The sequence below is a fragment of the Globicephala melas genome, chromosome 1 (assembly GCF_963455315.2).
Source record: "Globicephala melas chromosome 1, mGloMel1.2, whole genome shotgun sequence".
NCBI lineage: Eukaryota > Metazoa > Chordata > Mammalia > Artiodactyla > Delphinidae > Globicephala > Globicephala melas.
The window spans coordinates 20,996,991-21,017,778 of record NC_083314.1 but is presented as its reverse complement, the minus strand read 5'-3'; the positions used below and the strand labels follow the sequence as shown (position 1 = coordinate 21,017,778).

Genomic DNA, 20,788 nt, shown 5'->3' with positions numbered 1-20,788 from the left:
TCCTGGCATGGAGATGGAAGCATGGGTCATTCAAGGGGGCACTGACTATGGAACACCATGGCAGCCCCCAGGCCCCAGCTTCTTACCCACCACTGACCTTAGCTTATTTGGGATCAAACTGGCTACAAAGGGTTTAATGAAATTGATGCACACCTAGGAACTTGCCTCATCTTGTGATTTCCAAGACAAGTAACCATCACTCAACCTTCATCCAGCATGAGGTTTGCATTTACACGAGCCTGTGTTCAATTCTTATTCTGAAACTCTTTCGTTCTTCGATTCAAGATATATTTATTGAGCACCCATTTTGTGTCAGGTATTATACTAGGAACTGGGATATAAGAAATAAAGTGTCTGCCTTCATGGAGCTTACTATCTGGTCTGGGGAGAGAACCAACTAACATATTTTTAAAAATTAATTTCACATATGTACTGATATGTACTAAGGAGAAAATACAATGATGGGATACAAAGTGATGGGACCAACAGGCTACTTGAGCTAGACGATTAGGGAAACTCTCTGAGGAGGTGAGAGATCTGAGTTGTGAAGGAAAAAGCTAGAAGGAAGATTTGGGGGAAGGATATTCCTTGTAAATACATACTCTTTGTAGCAAGAATAAGATTAACATGTTTAAGTCATACCAAGTCAGCCTGTGTTACTGGAGCATGGAGGGCAAGGGAGAGAGTGGTAGGTATGAGGCAGAAGTTTCAGTAGCCTTGGAGAAACTATTTTAGTGGGGGAGGGGAAAATCCAAAATTTGGGTTTTGGTCATGTTAATTTATCTAGGTGGATTAGCCATTTAAGGGGGGATGTAAGAGGTCCAGAACACAGAGCTGTAGACGTGAAGCTGGAAATTATTAGCTTACAGATGATATTTTAAATCTGGGTGAGATCACTTAGGGAGAAATTGTAAAAGAGAAGAGAAGGGCTTCTAGACTCACTAGGTGTATGATTTGAGCATGTTATTCAGCTTCTTTGAGCTTGATTTTTTTTTTTTGCGGTACGCGGGCCTCTGACTTGTGGCCTCTCCCGTTGCAGAGCACAGGCTCCGGACGCGCAGGCTCAGCAGCCATGGCTCACGGGCCCAGCCGCTCCACAGCATGTGGGATCTTCCCGGACCAGGGCACGAACCCGTGTCCCCTGCATCGGCAGGCGGACTCTCAACCACTGTGCCACCAGGGAAGCCCCCTGAGCTTGATTTTTTAAAATTAATTAATTAATTTTTAACATTTTTATTGGAGTATAATTGCTTTACAATGGTGTGTTAGTTTCTGCTTTATAACAAAGTGTATCAGCTATACATATACATATATCCCCATATCTCTTCCCTCTTGCGTCTCCCTCCCTCCCACCCTTTGAGCTTGATTTTGAATTTGTCTATAAAGTGAGTTTTATTGTATCTACCTTGCAGAGTTGATATAATAATTAAGTTAGATAATGTATGTGAAAGCACCTGGCACAAGGCTTGGTAGAGTCTAAAAAAATGTTTTTTTTCTTCATGCTGAGTATCCTCGTCCCATTTTGTTAGGTAATAAAGGTATATATGTGAATCATTAAAATTGGATCTAGGTAAAGTGAGCGTCCAGGATTTGACATTCCTTTTTCTGACTGATCAACTTTCAAAAAATCATTCTTAGGCGCTGGTGGATAGACGAGGAAGGAGTTCTATCACATTTTTCTGCTAAAAGAGAGCCCAGATTTCCTTAGATGGGTGAGGGAGGATCGGTGAAAGAAGAGCTGCAGGTATGGGAGAGGAAGGAAAATGAGAAAAAAAGTATTTCGGACCGCATATAATGGAACAGTGATGGAAAGCCTCAAGATTTCAAATCTTTGTCTTTAGGAGATGGTGTCGCTGCCCAGAAATAGACACATCGGATGAGGAGTTAGTCTGGGATGAACATAGAAGTGATGGTGAGCTTGGTTTTGGCCAGGCTGAGTGTGAGCTCCAGAGAGGGCAACCTGGAGGAGGTAGCAAGCAGACAGCAAGCACTTAGGGGATTTTTGTAGCACAGGAGAGAGACGGGACCTGGAGCTACAGGCTTGGGGGGCCTTGCATGGAGATGACTGAAGCCTTGAAAATGGCGAGGTCATGGACAAAGTTGAGGGTGCAACCCTTCTCCAAAGAGCTCTTTTACTGCTGTTTGATATTTCATGTGGTTGTTTGGCTTCCCTGTTTGATCGCAAACTTAACTGGTCTTCCACTTTCTCAAAGGTGACTTGGGAAATTGCCTCTCTCAGCTTCAGTTTCCTCAACTCTCAAATGGGACTAATAATACCTACCACATAGATGCTTGGGAGGACGAAAAGAAATCATCTCCTGGAGAGATTAGCATCGTGCCTGGAACGAGGCAGGTACACAATGAACACTGAATGTCGCCTCGATGTTATTTATTTGATTCAAAGCTAAGAAGTGTTCTTACATACTTTCCAGGTGTATAAGCACTTCCTGTTCACTCAGGGTATGTGACAGTGGGGTGGAGGGGTTGAGGTGGGGACTCTAGTCCTATAACTTCCTCCTGTCCAATCCTGAGGTCACTTCCTAACTAAGCTTGGGAGAACTGCCCCATTCCTGGTTTATATCTGTCCCTCCCACATAGGAGGGGAGTGGAAGATTGCTGCAGATTCAACTGAAAATAGTCTTTTCCAGTTGCCACGGCCCACATGCTGCTCTGAAGCCCGTCTCTAGCACAGATATCCAGGTCTCTTTGCTCCTAGCGGGACTGCCCCAGCTGGACATATGGGCGGTTGTCAGAGGGTTGGCGGGCCCCTGAACAAAAGAGAGAAGCAGCAGGGACTCATCTTTCTTGGAGACCAGCCTTAGGCAGCCCAGGATCCCACAGTCTTCCCACCTTCTTTGCTTTTCTGCTGGGATTTGAGGTCACCCCCTCCCCTCAGGAGACACCCACGTGGATCTGACCATTGTGATTTGCTCTCCCCTAGTCTGTGCTCCCAGGGAGGGGAGGGGAAGAAGAGTTTAATTAGGTCTCTGAGTTTCCTGATGCCAGCAAGAGTGCCCTCAGGTTGTCTGATGTGTGAGTGGCTTTGGGCTAGTTTCGAATTATTTTTAGGACTATAAGAAATCAGCTCTGAGACCTGAGTCATGAGCAGGCTTGCAGGAATCTGTGGACATGGAGCTCTTGGCCCCTGGCATGAAGGGGAAGGAGGGTCTTGCCTTGACCTTGCAGCTTTTCCCTCTCAGAAGCCGAGCAGACAACCCTACGGGGGGCTCAGGGTGTACAGGGTATATGCGTCCTTTTAGAAATGCAGCCCTCCTCACCCCACGCCCATCCCATTTCCCCACCAATTTTTTCTAAGCTATTTTGAAACAGCCATGAAAAGGTTTAGAACTGGTTTAAATTCAGGTAACAGTGATGATTCTCTGTTTGCAAAGACCTGGAAAGCCAGCTGTGCCCTTAAAGCCAAGGAGAAGACTGGATTTAGCTATTGCTGGGAAAATAGCAACTGTTTCTCCCACGACCCTGGTTTGGCAACATACAAACATGCCTTCAGAGATCTCAAAGCAAAACTTAGATTTAAAAAAAATAAATTTTGACCTAACTTCAATTTACAGAGCAGTTACAAGGCTAGGACAAAGAATTTCACTCAAATAAGGCAGACCTCAAAAATATTGCAGGTTTGGTTCCAGAAAAAAGACTATCAAAGAAAGTGAGACACTCTAATTTTTGTTGTTTCCTAGTGCATATCAAAGTTATGTTTACACTGTAGTCTATTAAGTGTGCAATAGCATGACTAAGAGAGCATATATAACCTAATTAAAAAATACTGGGCTTCCGTGGTGGCACAGTGGTTGAGAGTCCGCCTGCTGATGCAGGGGACATGGGTTCGTGCCCCGGTCCGGGAAGATCCCACATGCCGCGGAGCGGCTGGGCCCGTGAGCCATGGCCACTGAGCCTGCGCGTCCGGAGCCTGTGCTCCGCAACGGGAGAGGCCACAACAGTGAGAGGCCCGCGTACCGCAAAAAAAACTTTATTGTTAAGAATGCTAACCATCACCTGAGCCTTCATAATCTTCTTGCAATAGTAACATTAAAGATCACTGATCACAATCACTGTAATGAATATAATAATGATGAAAAAGTTTGAAATACTGTGAGAATTACCATAACGTGGCACAGTGAGCAAATGCTGTTAGAAAAATGGCACCGATAGACTTGCTTGACACAGGGTTGCCACAAAACTTCAATGTGTAAAAGACACAATATCTGTGAAGTACATTAAAGCCCAATACACAAGGTCTGCCTGTACCCCAAATGTTAACATTCTACTATATTGGTTTTATCATTTTCTCTCTCACCACATATACTGATAAGACTGTATACATATACTGTAAGACTGTATACATATACTTACATATACTGTAAGACTGATACAATACTATTCCCTAATATGCAGACTTTATTCAGTTGTCATCAATTTTCCTATTAAGTCCTTTATAGCAAAAGAAAACCCAGGACTATATTATTCAGTTGTTGTGTCACTTTAGTCCGCTTTCATTTTGAACAGTTATTGAGTATCTCTTTGCATTCACGATCTTGACATTTTATCATAGTGCAGGCCACTTACGTTGTAGAGCGACCCTTCCTTCGGGTTCGTCTGATGTTTCTTTGTGATCGCATTCAGGTCGTATGCTCTGGGCAGTAACGCCAAAGCTGTGGTGCTGGGTTTTTCTCAGGGCACCGTATCAGGAGGCACGTGCTGCTGTCTCTTTGTTTCATCACCAGTGATGTTAGCTTTGATCATTTGGTTAAGGGGGGATGGGTCAGATTTCTCCACAGTAAAGTGACTTAATTTTCCCTTCTGTAAGGTTACTTTGTAATTAATAAGAATCCTGGGGGGGAGATACTTTGAGTTGGTCTATATACTCCTCTAAATTTCACTCACTAATTTTAGCATCCATTGATGATTCTGGCCTGAATCTATCATTATGACGATGGTTGCCAGGTGCTGGTTTTCTAAATCCATTATTCCTTTTACATTTTTTTGCTGGTTTTCTACTCTAAGGAAGAACTTTCTCACGTATCTATCTATCTATCTATCTATCTATCTATCTATCTATCTATCTATCTATCTATCTCAGTTTTTAAAAACAAAACAGCATGTTAACTAAAAAACCCCAGTGTATTCCCACAGTGGGTGTCCTTCCTTGAGCCCTCACTGACAGCAAACGTGTCCAGGCCGGTCTGGTGAGCTGGGGGCCGGCAGAAGGAGTCAGTTCCCAAGAACTGAACTGCACTGGGGCTCTGAGTGTGATGGAGGATTCGTGCTGGCCTCTGATGAGGGGCAGCGTGCGGAGGGCAGCAGGCAGGGATTGAAGGAACTGTCTTGTGTGAGACACCATGAACCTAAGAATGTGAACGGCAGCATGTGTGTCCCTAGGACAAAGCAGGGCTCACAGTGGGGGACACGGGATTTAATATTCTGGGCACACGGCACCCTGTGCTGTAGGACCATACAACCTGGCAGCAGTGGCTGTGTAGGAAGATGGGGACACTGGGGTCTCACTTGGGTAGTGCCAGAGACTCTCACGTGGGCTTTCAGGAGGACGGGAGCAGGACGGAGGCAGAACACGGGCCACAAGCATGACGGTGGGGAGGGGCACCTACTCTGGGTACTTCCAGAGGCAACTCTGTGGGAGTCCAAGATCTTATATGAGAAGGTCAAGACAAAAGCCAGTTCAGTGTCAGAGGCTGGAGAGGCCATGGGACCCTGGAGTTTCTATCCACACAGCACTTTCAGCCTGGCAAACAGTCCCTGAAAAATGATACTCGTTGCACTAGGGGCGGGACTTGCTTAGATTCAGAGTATAGTGCCAAACTGATGAGCTGCTCCATCTGCCAGCCTTCCATGCTTGTCAGCACAGTTTGGTTGTCTCCTGCTCATTCACGGCTGCTTCCCTGGGTTCTGAGTGGCAGAGGACCGGTCCTCCTCTTGCAGAATTATGTATACCCCAGGGGACTAACTCTGAACTAGGCACTCGCAAAGAGGGATGAATGCATGAAAGGAGAGCACCCAAGAACAATGGAAAATGAGGAGACGTGGCAGCACAAGGGAAGCACCTTCACCGCATCTACCAATTAGCTCCCTAGGAAATACTCAATCTTTCATTTAATTGAAGACCAGAACATTATTATCTCTGACACAAGAAGGAGTTATCCTAAAGAAAATTTACAGTGGTATTATCATCGACTCAGAAATAAATTACACTTTGGTTTAGTTTAATTTAGTTTCCTAAATTACACTTTGGTTATATTTGGGTATCATATCAAATCAGGCCGTGTGCGTCTGTCTGTGGGAGTGAAGAAATGCTACGTTAGAAAAGCCTTAAATTGAAATGCTGGGTGAATTGTCCACTGGGTACACTTTAGCAGTTTTCACTTGCAAGTTGATGGTGATGCAGTGTTTCCTACAATACAGTCTTTACATCAGGCTTTCGAAGAAATCTTTTCGAAGATTTACAATGAGGGACACCTCGAATGTTACTTCTGAAGTGATTTTTGGGAAGCTTTGAGATAAGCCAGCTGGGCTGGAGGATGCCCCCAGGGCCTTAGACTCCTGCCTGGCCACCAGAGGCTACCTGATCTGGTCCCTCTTTTCAGGGTGGTGACGGGCACAGTTGTCTGATTACCTGCCCTTGGAAGCGGTGTGTTTGATGGCCTCTGAGCTCCTGTGCGGAGGTCATCCCTCCTGGATCAGGGAGTCACGTGGAGTCACAGAACAGCTGTCAGAGCCTGACCCGGCCAGCAGGGACCTTCCCACAGAGCTATTACAATTCAATTTCAGTAAATATTTAATGGCAGTCAATACCAGAACAGATGCTCTGGGATGAGAGTTCAGGAAGTATAAACAGGACCTGCCTTCAAAAGATGGACAACCTAGTTGAGATTCAAGTAACATTTATTGAGGAAAAATGGGAGAGAGTGAACAGAGCTTGGGGCTGGAACCACCGGGTTTTGTGTTTGTGTTTTGATCTTGTCACTTACGGGTTTTGGGCACCCAGTAGGACCTTTCAGGGCCTCCATCCACACGGAGCTTCCGTGTCTCCATCATACATGGAGAATAACCATTCTTACCACATGGGTTTCTTGTAAAGATTAATGGGAGACTAGACAAAAAGCACTCAGCGTGGTGTCTGGCCCAGAATAAGAGCTCAGTAAACAATAGCTGGTTTTTTGAGGGCTTTCACATGCTGGGCACGTTTACCTATGTGGCCTCCCACACCCCGCTGAGCAGGGTGTTATTATTATGCCCTATTTACAGATATAGAAACTCAAGGCCAGAGAGGCAAAGGGCTTGCTTTTAGTTAGCGGTTCATCAGCGGTAGGGCTGCACTTGACGGCCCACCTCCTGGCACCTGACTTGACGCCATCCTCACCCTGACACGACTGGCCCTTGCAGTGTCATGATCATCTATGGAGAAGAAATATTCTGGCATCTTCTCAGCAAACATACCACTAATGACAATGATCTCTTACCTTTGTATAATCCCTTTAACTTTCCAAAGTGCTTTCACATCTAGTATCATTTGATCCCCTCCACTCCGAAAAGGAGTCTTCTCTGTTCAACTTGCAAAATCAACTTCTGCCAGGACTTTTTCTGCCTGAAAGACTGACGCATGGCAGAATAAATGTTCTGGACCGTGTCTTTTCCTGCCTGGGCAGCGGATAGGGTGACTTTCTTTCTGGGCTGAAAAGGCTCTGTTTTTATTTTGGGCTTTTGTGCAGCACCCCTAACCCAGCCCGCCCCACTTCAAGCTTCTTCCTGCTTTACGTCATGAACTAGGGGAGCGTTTTCTATTTTCTTCAATACTTTGAGAGCCTCAGACTCACCTTGGGATGAGGCAGAAGTCACATTGGTAGGATGCTTGGACGAAGCTCTCGTCCTTACATCCCTTGGAATACACACATGTGCACACGTGTTTATACCTGCTGCTTCCCAACTGCCCTAATGAATAAGGCTCAGTGAACACGAACTGATGAAGCTCCACGGAAGTCTGCCAGTTCATGTTTATGGCTCCCTTCTAGGAGCTCAGATGTTGATTATCCACGTGTCTCATCTCCATCTCCTTCCACTTGGCTCAGGGGTGCTCCCATTAATATAAGTTATAGTCACTAGACACATTATCTTCCTTCTCTTTGAGCGAAGTTATTTTTCAAACACTAAGCACAAATAATCATTCAAGAAACGCTTTGCAAAAACAGCATTTATGAAAACCATACAATTCAAAATCTATTTTAGAAGCTTTTACAAAAAGCAGGAAATTTAGCGGGGGAAGCAGGTGCTGCATTCTTTTCATGATAAATGGCGGTGCATGCCCGGGCGAGAGTGGGGTGGGAGGCTGCCTGACTAGTCCCGGATAGAGTGGTACCAGAAGGTTTTCCAAACACAGCCTCCAAACCAAAATGCCCTTAGACTCAAGCAGCTCTGACCATAAAGGTAAGAATGAGAGGTGTGTTTTGCTGGTCTGAGATTTGTAAGAAGTGCAGTCAGATAAGCAGTTGATTTAGTATCTCACCCACTCCCCTTGCAGAATTTACCATTTGACATTTGGTGTCTGAGACCTCAGCAGGAGTTCCAATGACAAAGTAACCCCTGTGTCGACTGAAGAGGCCATATCTGGGGTCTGGAGTGTCCCCGAAGCGTCTCTGAAGGAAACGTCTTGAAATCAAAAGCCATCTGCTAAGGGAAAACTCTGTCTTTTACCCCCAGGAATCACTAGGCTCCTAGTGGAGGAGTCCAGGAAGCAGAACAAGACTGACAACAACCATAGCTATCACTTTCCAGAACTTCCTGAGCCACAGACTTCACATACATTATCTTATTCATCTCATAGCAATCCAGTGAGGTGGGGACCATCCTTACGCCCATTTTCCAGTGGGGGAAACTGAGTCTCGCAGTGGTTACGTCCCGCGTGGACAGTCTGTCAGCTGGTGAGTGGCAGAGCCGGCATTTCAACCCCACACCGTTTGCTTCTACATCCCACGCTTTACCTCCTTACTTCACACTGCATTCCTGGACCCCTTGCAGCCATTAGCCCCCCACCCAAGGGGAGCCACACTCCTGACTTCCACAGCAGAGATTAGTCCTTCTGTGTTTGTACTTTATGTAAATGGAATCATGCAGTGTGTGCTCTTTGGTGTCTAGCTTCTTTCACTCAACATTAAGTTTTTGAGATTCACCCATGTTGTTGAGTATGGTTGCTGACCATTGGTTTGCTCTTGGCCGTACAGAGTTCCATTGTGTGATTATGCTTCAGTTTACGTATCCATTCTATTATTGATGGACTTTGAATTGTTTCTTTTTCTTGGCTATTACACAAAGCTGTATTATGCATATATAAACTTTTAAGGTTGTAGATAAAAGAATCTATACAGACAATCATATCATCTGTGGATAATGAGAATTTTTAGGTTTCTTTTCCCCTTTCCAAACCTTATGTGTTTTCTTTCTTTTCTTTTTTCTTCCTGATTTTAAAAGCCTTCACTGTTTCACCATTAAAAATAATTTTGTGTAGGTTTTGGTTAGACTCCCCTTATCAGATTAAGGAAATCCCTTTCGATTCTGAGCTAGTTAATTTTTTAAATCATAAATAGATGTTTTGAATTTCATTGAATGTGTTTTCTCTGTCTTTTGAAATAACCATATCATTTTGTTCTTGTAATGCTAATGGGGTGAAAGATAATTACAGATTTTCATAAAAGATGCATGGATGGGTAAAGAACCTTGCCCAATGCCCCTCTTAGTTAAATGATGGAGATTAGATTAGAACATTGATAGTCTGGTTTCAGAGTCTGGGTTATAATCACAATGGTATATTTCCTTTTCATCACTGAAAGGCCGGTAATGTATGGAAACAGCATAGGGAGTCAGAGAGAACTGGGTTCAAATCCCAGCTCTACCACTTACTAGCAGCAGCATCTCAGAAATCTTGATCAATCTCTGTAAACCTCAGTTCTTCATCTGTGAAATACCGTAGCTAACTTATGTTATAAAGGTTATAAAATAAAAGGATATAAATGAATGTAAAAGTGTCTAGTGTATGTCAAGTGCCTGGCACATAGTAAACATTTCATAAGTTTGGGCTAGATGATAGGATGTTTTGATCCCATAGTTTTGATCTGTTAAGTACTGAATACAAATATTTAAGTCAGAATACTAAGGCTATTATGTTTTCATTGAGAGAGTATTTTCTAACACAAACTCCTTTAAGCCAATTCAATTCTGTGATCAGTTTTCTAAATGGTACAGTCATTGCTTCCAAATTTTTCTATTTTTGTTTTCAATTTATGAAACTTCTTTGCATTGAGACCAGTTGCATTTATTTATCAGTGTTCTTGACGATATCAAATGTGACCAATTACAGCTTCTCCTGTTGCGGGAATTATTTCTACCAAGTTCAATTTTTCCAGGCCAAATTATACATAGATACATGTATAGAGAAAATGTGCTTCAATTTTTAGTCAGTAACAACTGTTACTATTTTCAGTTTTAGCCTTTGTTGAGTTTACTTTGTGTTAATAAATTTCTACTAAATCTAGTTTTCCTGGGTTCAGGTTTTGACGTTCTTTGTCACCAACAAAAATGTATTTTTTTCCAGCAATAAATCATGTTAGTTTTATTTTGTTTTTAGAAATCTTTTGAGATAATTGTAGATTCACATAGTTTTAAGAAGTAGGACAGAGAGATCTTATGTGCCCTTTACCCAATTTTTCCTGATAACAGCCTGTAAACTATAGCACAGTATCACACCTAGGATACTGACATTGACAGCCAAGATACAGAACGTTTCCTTCACCAGAAGAACCCCTCATGTTGCCCTTTTATTGCCACAAACACTTTCCTCCACCTCCATCCCATCTAGAATCCCTGACAGCCACTAATCTGCTTTTCGTTTCTGAAATCCTGTCATTTCATTAATGGTATATAAGTAGAATCACACACTATGTAACCTTTTGGGATTGGCTTTTTTCAGTCAGCATAATTCTCTGGCGATTCATCTAAGTTGTCGTGTGTATCGGTAGTTGTTTCCTCTTCATTGCTGAGTAGTATTTCATGGTATGGATTCACCACTGTTTGTTTAACCTTTTAGCTGTTGAAAGACATCTGGGTTAACTCAGTTTTGGGTTCTTATGAATAAAACTGTTATAAACATCCATATTTAGGTTTTTGTACAAACATAAGTCAATTTCTCTGGGATAAATGCCCAGGACTGCAATTGCTGTGTCATATGGTAGTTAACATCTTTAGTTTTTGAAGAAACTGCTAAATTGCTTTCCAGAGTGACTGTACCATTTTGCATTTCCACCAGCAATGCCTGGGTGATCCAGTTTCTCTGCATCCTTGCCAGCATTCCGTGTTGTCACTATTTCTTATTTTAGCCATTCAGTAGGTGAATAATGATATCTCATTATAGTTTAAACTTGCATTTTCTCATCCCGTAACTTGTCGCTTCATCCTCTTAACAGATTCCTTCACACAGCAAAGGTTTTTAATTTTGATAAAGTCCAATTTATCAATTTTTTCTTTTATAGATTGTGCTTTTGGTGTCAAGTTTAAGAACTCTTTGCCTAACTTTAGATCCTGAAGATATTTTCCTGAAAACTTTATTGTATTACAATTTGCATTTAAGTCCATTATCCACTTTGAGTTAATTTTTGTATAAGATGTGAGACTTGGGTTGAAATCTTTCCTTCCTTCGTCCCCTTCTCCCTCCCTCCCTCTGTCTCTGTCCCTCTGTTACTTCCTTACTTTTTGCCTGTAGATATCCACTTGTTCCAGCAGTATTATGTTGAGCTGTCTGTCCTTCTCCACCAAATTGCTTTTGCATCTTTGCCAAAAATGATAAATGGACATATTTCTGTGGGTCTATTTCTCATTTCTTTATTCTGTTCCATTAATGTATGTGTCTATATCTTCATCAGTATCACATAGTCTTAATTACTGCAGCCATGTAATAAGTCATGAAACTGGGCAGACTGATTCCTCCCACTTTCTCTTTTTCAAAATTGTTTTAGCTCTTCTAGTTCCTTTGCCTTTCCGTATACATCTTAGAATAACTTTGTCCATATCTACTAAAAATCTGAGATTTTAAGAGGAATTACACTAAATCTGTTTATCAGTTGGGGGAGAATTGACATCTTTTTTTTTTTTTTTTAACATCTTTATTGGGGTATAATTGCTTTACAATGGTGTGTTAGTTTCTGCTTTATAACAGAGTGAATCAGTTATACATATGTTCCCATATCTCTTCCCTCTTGCGTCTCCCTCCCTCCCACCCTCCCTATCCCACCCCTCTAGGTGGTCACAAAGCACGGAGCTGATATCCCTGTGCTTTATTATGTTGAATCCTCTAATCCATGGAGAGTAGGTCTATTTATTTAGGTCTTCTTTCTTTCATCAGCATTTTGTGGTTTTCAGCAAATAAGTCGTATATATGTTTTATTAGACTTATATGTGTTTTTCTGAGTTATTGTAAATGGTAGTGTATTTTTAAATTTCAGTGACCATGTGTTCATTGATAATATATAGAAATCTGATTGATTTTTGTATGCTGCTCTTGTATTCTGTGATCTTGCTAAACTCACTTATTAGAAGATTTACATAGATTCCTTTGGATTTTCTATATAAACCATCATGTCATCTATGAATAAGGATAGTTTTATTTCTTCTTTTCCAATCTTATGCTTTTTATTTTCTTTTCTTGCTTTCCAGCATGATGTTGAATAAGAGCAGTGAGAAAGGACATGCTTGCCTTGTTCCCAATCTTGGGAGAAAGCATGTAGTCTTTCACTTGGGTGTAATGCTTGCTGTAGATTTTTTTGTAGATGCTCTTTATCAGGTTGAGGAAGTTCCCCTTTATTTTTATTCTTCTGAAAGTATTATTCATGAATGGGTGTTGAATTTTGTCAGATGCTGTTTCTGTATTGATTTATATGTTCATGTGCTTTTCTTCAATTTGCTAATGTGCTGGATTATTAATATGGTGATTGATTTTCAAGTACTGAATCAGCCTTGCAGTCTTGGAATAAATCCAACTTTGTTGTAGTGCATAGTTCTTTTTATATACTGTTAAATGCAATTTGCTAACATTTTGTTAAGGATTTTTACATCTATATTCATGAGTGACATTATTCTGCAGGTTTTGTTTGTTTCACACTGTCTTTGTTTTGGTATTGTGGTAACACTAACTTCATGAAATAAATTGGGAAGTGTTCCCTTCTCTTCCATTTTTTGGGAAGAGGTTATGTAGAATTGGTGTTATTTCTTGTCTAAGCATTTGTGAAATTCTTGAGTGTTACCATCTGGCCAGGAGATTTTGGGGGGAGAGTTTTAAAATTATGAATTTAATTTCATGAGTGATTATGGGCTATTCAAATGATCTATTTCATATTGGGTGAGTTGTGGTAGTTTGTGTTTTTGGAGGAATTGGTCCATTTATCTAAGCTGTCAAACTTTGTGTAAAGTTGTTCATAGCATTCCCTTCTTATCCTTTTGATGTCTTCAGGGTCTGTAGTGATATTGCTGTTGCATTCATGATATTGGTAATTTGTGTCTTCTCTTTTTTCTTTAGCAGTCTTGTTAGCAGTTTGTCTATTTTATTGAATTTTTCAAAGAATTTTTCAATTTTATTTGAATTGATTTCTGTTCTTTGATTTTCTTTGCTTGCTTTGGGTTTAGTTTTGCTCTATTTCTAGGTTATTCTAAGGTGGGAGCTTAGATTATTGATTTGAGATTTTTGCCTTTTTAAATGTACTTAATTCTATAAATTTCCCTCTCAGCACTGCTTTTGCTGTGTCCCACAAATTTGACATTTTATTTTAATTAAATTCAATTTTTTTTTTTTTTTTTGGCGGTACGCAGGCCTCACTGCTGTGGTCTCTCCCGCCACGGAGCACAGGCTCCGGACGCACAGGCCCAGCGGCCACGGCTCATGGGCCCAGCCGCTTCACGGCACGTGGGACCCTCCCGGACCGGGGCACGAACCTGCGTCCCCTTCATCGGCAGGCGGGCTCTCAACCACTGCGCCACCAGGCAAGCCCAAATTCAATGTATTTTTAAAATTTTCCTTTGAGACGTTGACTTAGGGATTGTTTAGAAGAGTTCTGATTAATTTCTAACTGTTGGAGATTTTCCTGGTATCACTGTTACTGATTTCTAGTTTGATGCTTTTGTGGTCAGAGAACACACTTTGTATGACTTCAGTAATTTAAATTTCTTGAGTTTATTTTATGGACCAGGATATGATCTCTCTTGCTATTTGTTCCATGAGCGCTGGAAAAGAATGTGTGTTCTGCTGTTGCTGGCCAGGGTTTTCTGCAACCGTTGATTAGATCCTGTTAGTTGATGGTGTTAAGTTTTTCTGTATCTTTGTTGATTTTCTTTTTAGAAGTCCTATCAGTTGTTGAGAGAAGGGTGTTCAAGTCTCCAGCTGCAACTGTGATTTTATTCCTTTTTCTAGTTCTACTGGGTTTTGCTTCATATATTTTGTAATTCTGTTGTTTATACACAGATGTTTAGAACTGTGTCTTCTCGGTGGATTGACTCTCTTGTAAGTTTATGATGTTCCTGTCTATGGTAATTTTTTGCTCTGAAGTGCACTTTGTCTCATATTAATATAGCCACTCTTTTGCAAATGTTTTCTCCCAGTCTGTGGCTTATTTTCTCATTCTCTGATCAAGAATTATTTTCTTTTCTTCAGTTTTAGAAGTTTGACTATGATATGTCTTATGGATTTCTATGGGTTTACTCTTTTGGGGGGTTCACTCAACTTCTTGAACAGGTAGGGTTAGCTCTTTACCAAATTTGAAAAGTTTTCAGCCATTATTACCTTGAGCACTTTTTCAGCCCTACCTTCTTACTCCTCTCCTCTGGGGACATGCCGTGACTGTTAGAACTTTTGTTATAGTCCCACAGGTCCATGAGGCTCTGCTAATTTTTTTTTTTTTTTGGTAGTTTTCTATTTCTCAGAGTTGGTAATTTTTATTGTTCTGTCTTACAGTTCACTGATCCTTCTGCCCCCTCCATTCTACTGTTTAGCTCATCCACTGAGCTTTTTATTTTTGTTAATGTATTTTCCAGTTCTAAAATTTCCATTTGGTTCTTCTTTATATCTTGTATTTTTTTTTGAGGCGTTCTATTTGCCAAGACAGTTTTATTTTTTGCTTGTTTCAAGTGTGTTCATAATTGCTTGTTGAAGCATTTTTATCATGGCTTCTTTAAGAACTTAAGATATTTCTAACATTTGTTATCCTCCCATTGACACCTATTGTCTTTTTCATTCAGTTCAAGATATTCTTGGTTCTTGATATGAAGTGTGATTTTGGACTGAAACCTGGACATTCTGAGTATTGTAAGACTGGATCTGCTGTTTTATCTGGCTTCCTCTCACACTGTTCTAGAAAGGGAAGAAGGTTGAGGCCTTATTATTGCCAGGCAGGGGTACAAGTCCAGCTCCCCACTCAGCCTCCATTGCCACCTAAGTGGGGGGGAGGGGGCTCTCTCCACCACTGCCGGGTGGAGGTGGGGACGTTGGCTCCCCTCTAGGCCTCCACTGATACCTCCCTGGCTGGGAGGGCTAAGAGTGCCTCATTACTGCTCCCCACATGACATCTATTGACACCAGAGGGGTGTTACTGATTGAGGGTGACAAAACTCCTCTCCACTAGGCTTTATCTGATACCACTCAGTAGGGAGAGAGAGGGGTGCCCTGTTACTGCATCGTGGTGGTGGTGGTGGTGGTGTCAGTAGTGGTTGAAAGTCTAGGCTCCCCAAGTGGTCTCAACTGACACTGCCAGGGTGGGAGCTCCTTATTACATCCTGGTGAAGGTAAAAGTCTAGGCTCCTCACTGGGTCTTTGGGGGCATGGGTAATGGTGGGGGTCAAAAATATATATATATTTATACTGGGGATATATATGTATATATAGAATATATTTTTTTTTAAGGGAAAAATAGGGGAAAATAAATGTACTTCATCTTCTATCAGTCTTATTCTGTATTGATTATTTCTACCAGTAATATTCATAAAGAATTGGATAAAAGAATGAAAGTCTGTATTTATTTCTTGGAGCAAAGAGCAAAGAACATTAGTAGGGTAAAGGCATGGGATATGGATATAGGGTCAAAATATCATGCTTCATGGCTTTTGACTATATATTGACCACCATGTTAAGCATGGGTATAATGACCCTGGCCTTAAGTAGCATGCAGTCCAGCTTGGAGGCCAAGATGGGGATTCCAAAATGGATATGCCAACGAAGCATCAATTTCTAAGTGCTCAATAAGCCATAAAGTGAGCAGCTTGTCAAAGAAGGCTGATGTTGAGATGGAGCAGCCAGGGAGGCCCCACATTTCATACCAGAGGCAGGATGTGCGCTAACCTCAGAAAAATCAGACTTGGGTATGATGAGAGGAGGCAGCTGGTGAGAAAGCAGTGAGATAGGGAGAATGGAATTGGCAAAAATGGAAAGCCAGTAATATAATAACAACTGCAATATTTAATTACTGCAATATTTAATTAATTTAATTAATTACTGTGTGTATTAGGTTCTGGACACTATGCCAGACACCTTACATGATTTTAATCATCCCTCACAACATCCCTTTGAAGTATGAAATATAATTCTATTTTACAGATGAGGAAACTGAGGCCCAGGAAGGTAACTTCCCCAAAGTCACATACCTATGTCAAGAGGAAGAGTTAGATTCATGGGACGTCTGTCTGAGATATTTTAAGCACTTTCCTAGAATGCTGGGAATGTACACAGCATTTGGCTAGAACAGCATTAGCTTGGGTGAAGAGAAGAAAATAATAAGATTAGAAATTGAGCCAAGATGTACGGGCCTTTCTACTTTTGAGCAAAGGAGTGAGGGCCTGAGTAGGTCTCTTTGGGGACAGTAGACAGAGGGGAACTACGGCAGGGAAGTGGGCCCAGTTTCCATTATGTAAGATGAGAATATGGATCTCACACTGACTTTTGAACAAAACCCCTTGCCAGGTCACCTTTCATGTCATTTCAAAAACACTAAGAAGACACAAATCTTCCAGTGGGGCTTACTTCCTTTTCTCTTTTTTTTTTTTTTGAAAGACAAATGTTACATTAGGGGCATTTAAAGAACACCTTTAGAATTTTTCAATAGAGACTTTGAGATGTGATGGGTTAAATTCTACTTAGCTTCTGGCTCCTTATTTTTTAAATGTCGTGTTCCTGAGTCATGCTTAGCCATTCGTTCAGACTGTTTAGGTTAATTAGACACATGTGGGTAGACAGAATGACATCACATATCTCCTTCAGAAGAGACAGAGGAGAAACAGAGGGGAAGAGAAGGACTCTAATAGAATTTTGTTCCAAAAGACTGGATGAGACTGACCAAAAGGGGGAAAGAAAAAAGAATTGGACCAAAAGATTCCAGTGAGCTTTTGGACAGCATGTCTGTGGTGGTGCAGTCAATCAGTAGTGCTAAAGGAATTATAAATATTTCCTATTAACACAGGAAGGGTAGGCCAAAGAAGTACAGCCTGGGAGGGTCTACAGAGAGCTGTTTCCAAAAATATTTCACAGAACATCAATCCCATGGAAAGATCCAAGAAAAAAAAGAGTTCCGTGGTTTGTAAACAACACTAGGTTAATCAAATGTGTCTTTACTGCCAGACTTTTCAGAGCCTTTAAAAATTTCACATGCATTATGAAATCCCAAGAGGGGCTGTAGTATGCTGTGTTCCCAAATATACTTATTTACAGAAATTCCCCCCACCCCTACCCCCACACACTCTTTTTTTTCTTGGAGATTTCTTATGACAGGTACATTACACTTCGCACTTTCATAAGTTCTGGGACAGGGAAAGACTTACCTCATGACACAGAACTGTATTCCCCACTGTAGATTTTCCTTTGGTTCCTCAAAGATGTGTCTGACATATGCTTCTAAGATTACTTGAGAACTAAATGAATATTTTCTATTTAAATCCAAATGTACAAAGGCAAGTAATTTTCTTAAAATTTCCAAATTTCTACCCCAACCCTCTCAACCATCCAAATGAATCAATAACCTAGTTCATCAGAGGAAATTGCAGCTATTTTATGTACTTTTAAAAAATGAATGCTCAATTATAATCAGATTATAAAATGAATCACATTGCCACATCTCTTTCTAGCCGCCTGGGCTGTAAGCTATTTGTTGTCAGGTTCTCAGTGGCCTCTTCCCTGCTGCCCAGCTCGAACCTGGGCCTCCCGCCCTATCGGATCAAAGAAGTTGTTGGCAAACTTTCTCACGTTGTCTGTCCCGGAGGCCCTGGAGATCTTTTGGAATTCACCGAAGGTTGCATCTTTCTCTCGCGAGATCTGCTCCGTCTTCTGCTCCTTTTTCCTAATGGCTTCCTTAATGCCCTCGATGTGGCACTTTTCCTCCTTCTCGGCGTTCAGCTTCAGGATGTGATGATTCTTCTCCCGAAGGATGTTGAGCTCCCGAATGTGCTGCACCTTGTCACCGATATTCTTGTGGACGTTACTCCTGGTCTGCAGGATCTTCTGGTCCGCGAGCTCCATGGACAGCCGCTTGTGCTCCTTCCTCTGCTCCTCGGGCTCTTCCGCGCACCACTTGACCTGCTGGCACTGCTCCTCCTCCCTGACCTTCTCCTTCGGCTCCCGGTGATGCTCCTTAATCAGGCCCTGGGGAAAATCTTGGGACCACTGGGAACTCTGTTCCAGGGACAGCTTCCTGAGGAGCTCCTCAGCCTTGGCCTGGCAGTCCATGAGGACCTTCCGGGCCTGGTAATTGACTAGGGAGCTAAGATTGGTCTCCTGGATCTTTTTCTGGCCCTCCGTGGTGTGCACATGCTCCTTTAGACAGGCCTGCTTCAGCCTCTTCTGCAGCTGCAGGCTGTTCTGCTCCCGCAGGTCCTGCATCTTCCTCTCGTGCTCCTGCAGGCGCTGCACCTGGTACTGCTTCCCGTGCTTGGTCTCGGTCTCAGAGGGGACCCCTTCCAGCTTCTCCTGGCACTGGTTGTCTTGGTCCTCCAGCTGCGCCTTCCACCTGCTCCCCTGCCGGATCGTGTAGGTCGCTTGCCTGTCCCGCTGTCGGACACGCTGCTTCCGCCTCAGGCGAGCCTTGTGCCACTCCTTCTCCTGCTGCCACTGCTCCTGGCTCTGCTGCAGCAGCAGCTGGCGCTCTGTCTCTAGGGTCAACTGGACCTTCTGGTCTGAGCGCTTTAGCTCCTCCCAGGCTAGAGCCGCCTGCTGCTGCAGCTCCCGCATCCTCTGGGCCTTTTTGAGCCAGGTCAGCACCAGGGCCACAATCTTCCGGTCCCGGGAGGACATTACTGCCTTTTCCAGCTTGTACTTGAGGATCTGGGTATGCTGGTTGTGCATCGCCTTGCTGGGGAGCGAGGGCTGGGAGTACTGGCTGGCTAATGACTCCCCTGGATCATTACGGTATCTTTCCTGGATGTACACGCAACCTGACTGCGTCCCGAACTCTCTGGAGGGCACAGAACACTTCTTCGTGTGAACCGAGGAAAGGGACCAGCGACCGAGACCTCTGAAGGCCGGCACTGCCCACTGGTCTCTGCTCTGCACCTTTTCTACCCTGAAAGTTCCACTCGGGGGAGTGTAAGCTCCCTGCGGGTAAGGTGGGGGCGAATCTCCCCAGGCCGGAGGGTGGTGCTGGCAGGGCTGAGGTTGTTGCGGTGGCAGCTGGGGCTGCTGCTGCTGCCAGGCCCGGCTAGGCGGGCTGCCTCCCTGCTCCAGGGGCTTGGTACCTGCCTCCCCCCAGGCGTCTTCCAGGCGCCGTCTGCGGGGCCGGTGCTTCCTGGCGTGGTCCGGGGGCCTCCGGGCCACGTCGGTCAGGCTGCGGCTTTCAGGCGGAAAGTCCGGGTACCGGCGCCGGCGGGGCCGCGGGATGGGCGAGTAGAGCAGGTGCGGCCAGGGCGCCGCGGCCTCGCTCCCCTCTCGGGGAGTCCCGGCCCGGGAGCACAGGCCCTGCTCGCTCTGCGGCCCTGACCCGCCCAGCCGCGCCGAGGATGCGCGCTCCTTGCGAGGCGGCGGGGCCTCCCAGAGGTCCGAGTGAGGCCGCGGGGAGAAGCGGCCGAAGCCCTCCATGCTCCCTCCCCGCGCTCCCAGCGTCTGAGCCAGGGTCCCGGGACCTCACGGGGTCGCTGCGGAGACCCGCCCCGCCCTCGGATCCCGGGGGTCCGGGCCGCCTGTGACGCTGTGGCCACTTCACAATGCACCGCCGCCCCCCCCCCCCCCCCGCCGTTGCCGCAGCCCTCGGCCCTTGCCCACTGGGGACTTCCTAGCGCCCGAGCGGTGAGAGGACGGGGGAGGAGGGGAGGGGAGGGGGGAGGAGAATGGGGGGGAGGGGGAGGAGGGGAGGGGAAGGGGAAGGAGAGGGGGAGGGGGGAGAGGCTGTAGAAAGACAGGGTGACCCTTAAAGCTGAGGGTGCGTAGTGAACCCCCACCGGTGTTTCAGGCAGGAATTTGAACTCGCATTTGTACACCTTAAAGTAGCAGAATTTTAAAAGTAGCCAGGTGAAGGCGTTACCCCCAGAATGGAATGTAGCGGGGAAGTCCTTTAGTCAGGGGTCCCTGCGTCTCTGCGCCTCTGCAGTGTATGCAAATGAAGCGGCCGTGGAAGCACATTAATTCACTGCACCATCCTTCTGCCCTTTTAAGTTAGCAAGCCCAAAGTGTACTTTTTAAACTTTTAGGGGAGAGAGGGAGAGAGGAGAGAGGAGAGAGGAGAGAGAGAGAGAACAACTAATTTGTTTTCTCCTA

The 20,788-nt window shown here is 43.9% G+C and overlaps 1 protein-coding gene across 1 annotated transcript; it reads right to left on the bottom strand.

Moving 5' to 3' along the window:
• Positions 1 to 18,205: 18,205 nt before the first annotated feature.
• On the bottom strand, positions 18,206 to 20,113 carry CCDC185 (coiled-coil domain containing 185). The gene has a single exon (XM_030868602.2). The coding sequence runs from the start codon at positions 20,111 to 20,113 to the stop codon at positions 18,206 to 18,208; it is 1,908 nt and encodes a 635-aa protein (XP_030724462.2).
• Between the last annotated feature and the right edge of the window lie 675 nt (positions 20,114 to 20,788).

Coding starts and splice junctions, on each gene's coding strand:
- CCDC185 (XM_030868602.2), bottom strand. CDS start 20,113: ATGGAGGGCTTCGGCCGCTTCTCCCCGCGGCCTCACTCGGACCTCTGG.